This window comes from Plasmodium reichenowi, chromosome 7, assembly GCF_001601855.1.
Source record: "Plasmodium reichenowi strain SY57 chromosome 7, whole genome shotgun sequence".
In the NCBI taxonomy this organism is placed as follows: domain Eukaryota; phylum Apicomplexa; class Aconoidasida; order Haemosporida; family Plasmodiidae; genus Plasmodium; species Plasmodium reichenowi.
In genome coordinates, this window is record NC_033652.1 from 295,031 (window position 1) to 305,241 (window position 10,211).

At 20.6% G+C, this 10,211-nt stretch overlaps 3 protein-coding genes and 1 non-coding gene across 4 annotated transcripts; 2 read left to right on the top strand and 2 right to left on the bottom strand.

Annotated features, from left to right (window-relative positions):
• Positions 1-2,049: 2,049 nt before the first annotated feature.
• On the top strand, positions 2,050-4,993 carry PRSY57_0706600 (heat shock protein 90; the record flags this gene model as incomplete). The annotated part of the gene is made up of 2 exons (XM_012906727.2): positions 2,050-3,459; positions 4,187-4,993. 2 exons carry the CDS (start codon positions 2,050-2,052, stop codon positions 4,991-4,993), a joined length of 2,217 nt encoding a protein of 738 aa, XP_012762181.1.
• PRSY57_0706610 lies at positions 3,628-3,978 on the top strand. The gene has a single exon (XR_002204052.1). It is a non-coding gene; the product is annotated as a nucleolar RNA snoR36 (small nucleolar RNA).
• A 942-nt stretch (positions 4,994-5,935) lies between the features above and the next one.
• PRSY57_0706700 (heat shock protein 86 family protein) lies at positions 5,936-8,569 on the bottom strand (the record flags this gene model as incomplete). The annotated part of the gene is made up of 1 exon (XM_012906728.2): positions 5,936-8,569. The coding sequence occupies one exon, from the start codon at positions 8,567-8,569 to the stop codon at positions 5,936-5,938; it is 2,634 nt and encodes an 877-aa protein (XP_012762182.2).
• Positions 8,570-9,652: 1,083 nt separating this feature from the next.
• Positions 9,653-10,211, bottom strand: PRSY57_0706800 (inner membrane complex protein 1d, putative; the record flags this gene model as incomplete). The annotated part of the gene is made up of 1 exon (XM_020114650.1): positions 9,653-10,211. A coding segment is annotated over one exon (559 nt), but the record flags the coding sequence as incomplete, so codon positions are not given.

The following is a 10,211-nucleotide window of genomic DNA, read 5'->3' on the forward strand; positions in this document are numbered from 1 at the left end:
AGAAAAAATTTTTTATTATTTTTTTTTTTTTTTTTTTTTTTTTTTTTTTTTTTTGTTAACTCCTTAATATTATATAAATAATATTAATTTTTTTTTTATTTTTTAAAGGAGCCCTTCATTCATTTGATCATTCTATAAATATTATAAAAAATAAATAAACATATATTTTTGAATGTTGCCTTGATATATTGTTAGATATATGATTAATAAGAATATGAATGTTCTTATTAAAAATAAAAAGGTGATGACATTTTTTTTCTTTATGAAGGAATAATTATACTTCGAAAAATATACAAATGTGTGTTGCATGAGCATATTATATATATATAATAAATATATAAATATATAAATATAATGTATAATATATGTTGAGTGAAAAATTTTAAGAAAAAAGAATAATAAATATTTCTTCATATATATATATATATATATATATATATAATATATATATATATTGTGATATATATATATATATATGTGATCATTTTTTCTTTTTGAATTTCTTCAAAATAATATTATATAATATATTACATTATATATTACATTATATTAATTATATTATATATGTATAATAAATGTATTAATGACAAAAAGTGGTTAATATTTGTAAAAAGAAAATATAATATTTTAAAAATATATAATATAATGTAATATATGAAATTATATAATATTTATAAGTTTACGCATGCATATTATAATAGGTACTTTTGTTTTTATATATATATGAGAATTTCCTTATAAGATCTTTCATATATATATAATATTGTAAAGGGGTAAAAAAAAATATATATATAATAATAATAATAAATAAATAAAGGAAAACAATACAATACAATATAATATAATTAATTTTATGTAAATAATAAGAAATATCTTAAAAAAAAAAAAAAAAATCTGTTTCATATAAAAAATATAATATTTATAAAACGATGTTATTCTTAAAAAAAAAAAAAAAAAAAAAAAAAGATACCCCACCTAGTCAAAAATAAATAAATATATATGTATTAAAATAATATTATGGGTAATTATATATAATATATATATATATATATATATATATATATAATTTAATTGTTTTTGTAGATTATATATAATATATATTATATTATAAATATATTATAATATATATATATATATATATATTATATATATATTAATATATCATATTATATATTGAAGGTGTTTAAAAAAAAAAAAAAAAAAAAGCCCCGCGGAAAGGGGCCATTGGATATATATTTAGTATTCCATAGTATATAGTTAAATATAATAATATTATAGTAAATTTTTGCATGAATTTTAAGAAAAAAAAAAAAAAAATAACAAAAAAGAGTATTTAAAATACTATACCTATATATATATATAATAAATATAATTATTATATAAAAATAATATTTTTTATATTATATATGTTATATATATATTTTTATAATATATATTTTATTATTATATTTTATAAATATATCATCTTTTTTTTTTTTTTTGATTTATATATATTATTTTATTTTGTATTTACAAAATATAATAAAATAATTTCATGTTTAGCAAAAATTTTAAATAAATATAATATAAAATAAAAATCATCATTTAATGTAAAATAATAAAATTAAAATAAAAATTAAAATAAGATAGATAAAATTACCACAAAAATAATAAAAAAATTAAATTATTAAAAAATATATCATATAAAATATAATAAATTAATTTTAACAACGTGAGAAATTAAGAAAAAAATTATATTTATAAATAATATTATAATATTTAATATATCTCATATATTATATATATATATATATATATATTATATATATATATTTTTATATAAGAAAAAAGAAAAAATAAGTTTATTTTTACCTTTTATAAATAAACACATATTTTTAGATATATAAATATATTATATATATATATATATATTATATTTATGTATTTTATATAAGGACATAAATATTTACATAAATATTTTACCTTAAAAAAAATTTCCCTTTTTTCCCTTTTTTTTTCTTTTTTTTCTTTTTTTTCTTTTATTTATATTTCTCCCCACATTTCGAAACAATGTCAACGGAAACATTCGCATTTAATGCCGACATCAGGCAGTTGATGAGTTTAATTATCAACACTTTTTACAGTAACAAAGAAATATTTTTAAGAGAATTGATTAGTAATGCTAGTGATGCCTTAGATAAAATAAGATATGAATCCATTACAGACACCCAGAAATTATCTGCTGAGCCTGAATTTTTTATTCGAATTATTCCTGACAAAACGAACAATACTTTAACCATCGAAGATTCAGGTATTGGTATGACAAAAAATGATTTAATTAATAACCTTGGTACTATTGCAAGATCAGGAACCAAAGCTTTTATGGAAGCCATACAAGCCAGTGGAGATATTTCTATGATTGGTCAATTTGGTGTTGGTTTCTATTCAGCCTACTTAGTTGCTGATCATGTTGTTGTTATCTCCAAAAATAATGATGATGAACAATATGTTTGGGAATCTGCTGCAGGTGGCTCTTTCACGGTTACTAAGGATGAAACCAATGAGAAACTTGGAAGAGGTACGAAAATTATTCTTCACTTAAAAGAAGACCAATTAGAATATCTTGAAGAAAAACGTATCAAAGATTTAGTTAAGAAACACTCTGAATTTATCTCTTTCCCAATCAAGTTATATTGTGAAAGGCAGAATGAGAAGGAAATCACCGCATCTGAAGAAGAAGAAGAAGAAGAAGAGGAAAAATCTAAAGAAAACAAAACAGGCGAAGACAAAAATGTTGATGAAAGTAAAGAAGAAAATGAAGATGAAGAAAAAAAAGAAGATAACGAAGAAGATGATAACAAAACTGATCATCCAAAAGTTGAAGATGTTACCGAAGAATTAGAAAATGCTGAAAAAAAAAAAAAAGAAAAAAGAAAAAAAAAAATACACACAGTTGAACATGAATGGGAAGAATTAAATAAACAAAAACCATTATGGATGAGAAAACCAGAAGAAGTTACTAATGAAGAATATGCAAGCTTCTATAAATCATTAACAAATGATTGGGAAGATCATTTAGCTGTTAAACATTTCTCTGTTGAAGGACAATTAGAATTTAAAGCTTTATTATTTATACCAAAAAGAGCACCTTTTGATATGTTTGAAAATAGAAAAAAAAGAAATAATATCAAATTATATGTAAGAAGAGTTTTTATTATGGATGATTGTGAAGAAATTATTCCAGAATGGTTAAATTTTGTTAAGGGTGTTGTCGATTCAGAAGATTTACCACTTAATATTTCAAGAGAATCATTACAACAAAATAAAATACTTAAGGTTATCAAAAAAAACCTTATCAAAAAATGTTTAGATATGTTCTCAGAATTAGCTGAAAATAAGGAAAACTACAAAAAGTTTTATGAACAATTTAGCAAAAACTTAAAGTTGGGTATCCACGAGGATAACGCAAATCGTACAAAGGTAAAAAGAACAAAATTAAACAAATAAATAAATAAATATATATATATATATAAATATATATATATATATATATATATATATGTGTGTGCGTTTGTGTGTGGTGATATATTTATATGTATCATTTCCATTTGTTTGTATCCATTTTAAGCTCTTATATGTACTGTTGATACCAAATTTTAATTACATGTATAAAATATTTTATTCCCAATAAATAAAATGTACATGTTCAGACGATTTGGGAAAATAATATGAAAATTATTAATTTATAAAATTATTTCAAATGTTATATTTGTTATAATTTACTATATTGTATAAATTAATATTATTTTCGTCGCTTATCACCTTAGCATGCATTTATTGTTTGTTCCTTTATTAATATATAATAAAAATATATACAAAACTGGTGTTTTTGTGCACTTCTTGTATATCTCTTTATTATTATTTATGAATGAATAAATAAGACGGCAATATTTATGACCATGATTATTAAATGCATTGAGTCATAAAAGCGGAACAAAAAACAAAACAAAATAAAATAAATAATGATAAAGCAAAATAAATAATATTAGCAAAATGGATATGTATATGGGATTGTATATATATATATATGTATATGTATTGATTGATTGATTTGTACATGTTATAATTATTTTTTATTTTTTATTTTATACTTTTTATTTTTTACTTTTTACTTTTTATTGTTTTTTTTTTTGTACCCTCCTTTTAGATCACCGAATTGCTACGATTCCAAACCTCAAAATCAGGAGACGAAATGATCGGATTAAAAGAATACGTAGACAGAATGAAGGAAAACCAAAAAGATATTTACTATATCACCGGTGAATCCATCAATGCTGTTTCTAACTCTCCATTCTTAGAAGCTTTGACCAAAAAAGGATTCGAAGTTATTTATATGGTTGATCCTATTGATGAATATGCAGTACAACAATTAAAAGATTTTGATGGTAAGAAATTGAAATGTTGTACTAAAGAAGGTTTAGATATTGATGATTCAGAAGAAGCCAAAAAAGATTTCGAAACCTTGAAAGCTGAATATGAAGGATTATGCAAAGTTATTAAAGACGTATTACACGAGAAAGTTGAAAAAGTTGTTGTAGGACAAAGAATTACAGATTCTCCATGTGTATTAGTCACATCAGAATTTGGATGGTCCGCAAACATGGAAAGAATTATGAAAGCTCAAGCATTAAGAGATAATTCTATGACTAGCTATATGTTATCCAAAAAAATCATGGAAATCAATGCTCGTCACCCAATTATATCAGCATTAAAACAAAAAGCTGATGCAGATAAGTCAGATAAAACGGTTAAAGATTTAATCTGGTTATTATTTGATACCTCTTTATTAACATCTGGTTTTGCTCTTGAAGAACCAACTACCTTTTCTAAAAGAATACACAGAATGATTAAATTAGGTTTATCCATAGATGAAGAAGAAAACAATGATATCGATTTACCACCACTTGAAGAAACTGTAGATGCAACCGATTCTAAAATGGAAGAAGTTGACTAAAGGATTTATATAATATATTTATGTACTCACAATACGGTGTACAAAAAATAAAATAAAATAAAATAAAATAAAGATATATATAAATATGTATATATATATATATATATATATTATCTTTCATTTTACCATCACCCCAATATACATATATATATATATATATTTTTATATTTTTCTTTTATTTATCCATAAAAGGAAATTAAATATAAATTTATACCTTTTATTTGAATTACTATTTGTATAAAATATAAAAAAAAAAAAATATAATAAAAAGAAGAAAAAACGAAAAAAGTAATATTTAAATAATAAAGATCAATATACATAATAAAAAAAAAAAAAAAAAAAATTAAAAATTAAAAATTAAAAATTGAAATAATTTCATATACACACATATACATACATATATATATATATATTTATACATTTATGCATATAAAATATATTAACAACTTATGTGTATTCATATATATTTTTTTACATATGTATTGAAAGACTTTACTGAGACATGAAATATCTTATAACCAAACTTTTATAAATTCTAATTATATATATAGCATAATATAGCTTTTGTCTAATTTAATTCCTTAAAAAATATGTATTAAAAATATAGTAAGCATGGGGAAATTATAATTTTTTTTTTTAAGTTTTTTCTTTGATACAGTAAAAAAAAATAAAAATAATAATAAAAAAAAATAAAAAAAAATAAAAAAATATAAAAAACAATAAAATAATTATAAGGATATATATAATTCCTCCGAAATACAAATCATTAAGTTTAAAAATTCATAAATAAATTAAAAAAAAATTTAATAATAATTGTATTATTTTAAGTGTACTTAATTCACCAAATAAGGTAGCATTATGTAAGTACAAATAAATAGGTACATATATATGTATGTATATATATATATATTATTATTTTTTTTTTTTTTTTTGGAACACCTGTTATTCATTTTTCTCATTTGATAATATACTTTCATTTTGTTTCCTTAATATTTCTTTTAAATCATTAATCAAGGCATTTTCTCTATTGGCTCTCTCTTCATAATTATACATAGCTAATGCTCTTTGTTCTTCTGCACTATATACTTGGTTTTCTTTTCTCATACGAATAGCGTTCATTCTTTTATGCCTTGAACCACTCATAACGTAACCAAGGCTTTCAAAATTTTCGATAGCTTCAGCAGATAAACCAACTTCTCCTCTTCTTGGTATTCTCTTACCTTTTTGAACAAACTGAGCTATTGCTTGTCCTTCTCCAGGCATCATGGCAACACCATAATCTATTTGTTTTGTAGCTAGCTTTACATTTACATCTAATGGTTTAGGACCTATACTTTCATTGTCTGATGAATTATCTGACTCGATATCATTCATTTCGTCATTCCTTTTATATGTATAATTTTTATCATCAATATTATTTTCTGTATATTCTTCTTCATCTAATTTTTCTTTTCTTTTAATTTTTTCCTTTTCCTTTATTTTCTTCTTCTCTTTATTTTTATCTGAATCTTCTTTACTATTTTGACTGATGTCACTTAAATGGTTATTGTTTTTCTTTATTAACTTTTTATTATTATTAACCTCTTTTTCTTCGTCTTCTTCTTCTTCGTCTTTGTCTTTTTTTAATTTATAATTATTCATAAAATATTTATTATTATCTAATGAGTCATATCCTTCGCATAGAAAGGATAAGGATGTTGCTGAAGTAGAGGATCCTTCTTCATTTGAGGATTCATCAGATTCGTTTTTTGTTTTATTTCTATTGTAGGTATTTGAAGATGATTCTTCCGAATGATGTTTATTTTTTTTGTCTTTTTCTTTCTTTTTCTTTTCTTTTTTTTTATGCTTTCTTCTATCTTTTGATTTATGTTCTTTTTTCTTCTTTCTATGGGATTCATCTTTGGATTTATCTTTGTATTTATCTTTGTATTTATCTTTGTATTTATCTTTGGATTTATCTTTGGATTTATCATTGGATTTGCGTTTTTCATTATGTTTGTGCTTGTGTTTGTGTTTATGTTTGTGTTTATGTTTGTGTTTATGTTTATGTTTTTTTTCTTCTTCACGCTTTTTTTTTTTATCTATATCTTTTTTGACTTTTTCAACACTGCGACTTGAACTTTTATTAGAATTTTTTTCATCAGATGTGCACGACAGGGAAATGGATTCAGAATCATCTGATGATGAGCGATGATTTTTTCGTTTTTCCTTTTTTTTTTTTTTTTCCCTATGTTTTGGTTCATTTCCTGATTTTACTTCTTTTACTTCTTTTTCGTCTTCTTCAGAGAGACTAACAAAATTTTCCCACGTTGTTGGAGATAGAGAACTAGACTTTCTAAATATTTTATTTTCATCAAAAGGTAAACTAAATCTATAATCATTTTTTTTTTGTAACCAGTTTGTGTAATTATTCCATGATTCTTTTGTAGTATGATATCCTAAAGGTACTCTATGATATTTTTTATCGATTCTTTCTTTTGTTATATTGTTATATAAATATTTTGAATATTTATCTGTTTCTGCTTGATTATAATGATGTATATGATCACTGTGCTTTTTCATCTGTTTATTATTTAAATCGTCATCATGATAATATTTGAATTTACGACGATCATTATTATTATTATTATTATTATATTTAGATTGTGTATGCTTATCATATTTATATGATTTTTTTAATTTACTTCTTTTATACGATGAATTATCATTATACGAATCATACGAGCGACTCTTCCTACGATTCTTATTATTACTATTATAACTTTTACGAATACTATTACGAGTACTATTACTATTACTATTACTATTGCTATCACCTTTAATTATAATGTTACTTATCTTTTTTTTTTTTTTTTTCTTCTCTTCATTCAAACTAGAACTAGATGAATAGCTATACGATTTTCTTCTTCTGTTAATATTATTTCTCCTTTTATCCTTATGGTAATCCATATAACTATTATTACTCGATGAATGTTTTTCTTTTCTTTTGTAATGACTATATCCCCTTTTATTACTAAGACTATTATTGTTACTATCAATACTTTTACTTGGATAATATTTTTTATCATTATATTTTATACTATTATTTTTTGAATAGCTATTACTTGTACTTTTATTATTATTATTTTTTTTTTTTGAATAATGTTTATTAATATCCTCATTTTTCGATTCACATATCAAATTATTTTTATTTTTGAAATATTTATTATCATGTTCTTCATCATTTTCCGACTCATTGCCATCATAAATTTTATGTTCTCTTTTATATTTTTCTAATCTTTTTTTAATTTCTTCTCTAGTTTTTTCTTTATCACTCATTTTAGCTAGTTGGACAATTTCATTTTTATTCATACTATCATTTTGTTTAGAAACACTACTCCTCCACATTTTTAATTTCTCTTTAAGTTCCAAGTGTTTTTTGTCTACATCTTTTACTTCTTTTTCTTCTACAGTTTCTTCCCTTTCGTCATTTTTATGGCTAGCTGCTAAGGATTCTTTTTTTTCCTTTGAAATATATTCATCGTTTTTCGAAGAATATGATTCCTCTTCTTTTATATTCGACACATCACTAATCATTGAAGTTAATAAAAAGTTTATACATGAAATTATTTATTCTATTTTCTCTCAAAATTAAATAAATATACATATATAAATAAAAATGAAATATTATGTATATATATATATATGTATATTTATTTATTTATATATATATATTTTATTTAATTTTTTGTATTTTATAATATATTATAATTTTATATAATAAAAATATACATTTATATTAATATTATAATAATTACTATTTTTTATATTTTACATAACAATTTTAATATATATTTTAAACTATGTATTTTTTATAAAATGACAATATAACAAAAAAAAAAAAAAAAAAAAAAAAAAATTATAAAATAAAAAATTTCACTTCATAAGATAAATACATCTTTTAAAACATCAGAAAATTTTTTATTAATCTCTTCTCTTTTTTGTAATTGATAATATATTTTTTATATTTATAAAACAATATAGATTATTATTTTTCAATATTTTCCTACTTCATATATATATATATATATATATAATTTTTATTATATATATATTTTTTTTTATTCTTATAATAACCTTGTTCTATTTTTATAATATCTTATAGTTCTAAATGTATACATATTTCAAAAAAGAAATATAATATATATATGTATATTACCAGACGTATAAATTTTTTTTTTTATAAAAATAAATTATACATATATATTTATTTTTTTTATATTAATTGTAATATAAATATATTAATGACTATCTTATTCAATTTTATTATTATTATTTTTTTTTAATAATTAATTAAAAAATGTGTCGTCAAAAATATAAGCAACGTTGTAAATATGTGAAACTAAAACATAAATATGATATGCTTTTACAACGTAAAAAAAAAAAATAAAATAATAAAAAAATAAAAATAATAATAATAATAATAATTATGACATATAACAAAATACAATACAATAAAATAAAATAAAATAAAATCAAAATTTTGTGAACTTTTATATATTGTCAAATATATATTTTCTGTACAAATACAATTAATACTTTTTTAATTAAAAAAAAAAAAAAAAAAAACAATTCATAAAATTTTTAACCTTTTTTTTGATAGCGTACTTATTTATAACCTTATATAGGTGGTACCTTGTCAATATATTTCTTTTGTTCAATAGGAATATCACAAGGAACAGGTATGATCACGTTTTCGTAAACGATGTATGGTTTTTCCACACAACAATCCACATAAATAATATTATCAGTGTATTTTATAACTGGTATTATTTTTTTTCTTATCGGTATTATTTTAAAATGATCACGAAACTTTAATATAGGAACTTCAATAGGAATAACTACTGGTTTTGGTACCATATATGTATAGTCAACATTAACATTTTCTTTTAAATGACTTATTACTTCTATATTTTTTTCTAACTTTGGCATATACACCGTTTCTATTTTTGGTGTTACATCTTCATTTTCGTTAAATAAATTAAAATGAACAATGTTATTTTTATTTACACCACATTCATTTTCTTTCTTCTTATTATTAATCATATTTAAAATATTCAAATTTTTTAATTTTGTCATATACTCATTTTTCATTTTTACTTTTTTATCTTTCTTGTTCTTAAAATCTTCATAAAGTTTCACAAGATGGGTATCACCCTTATGAACATAATTTTTAATT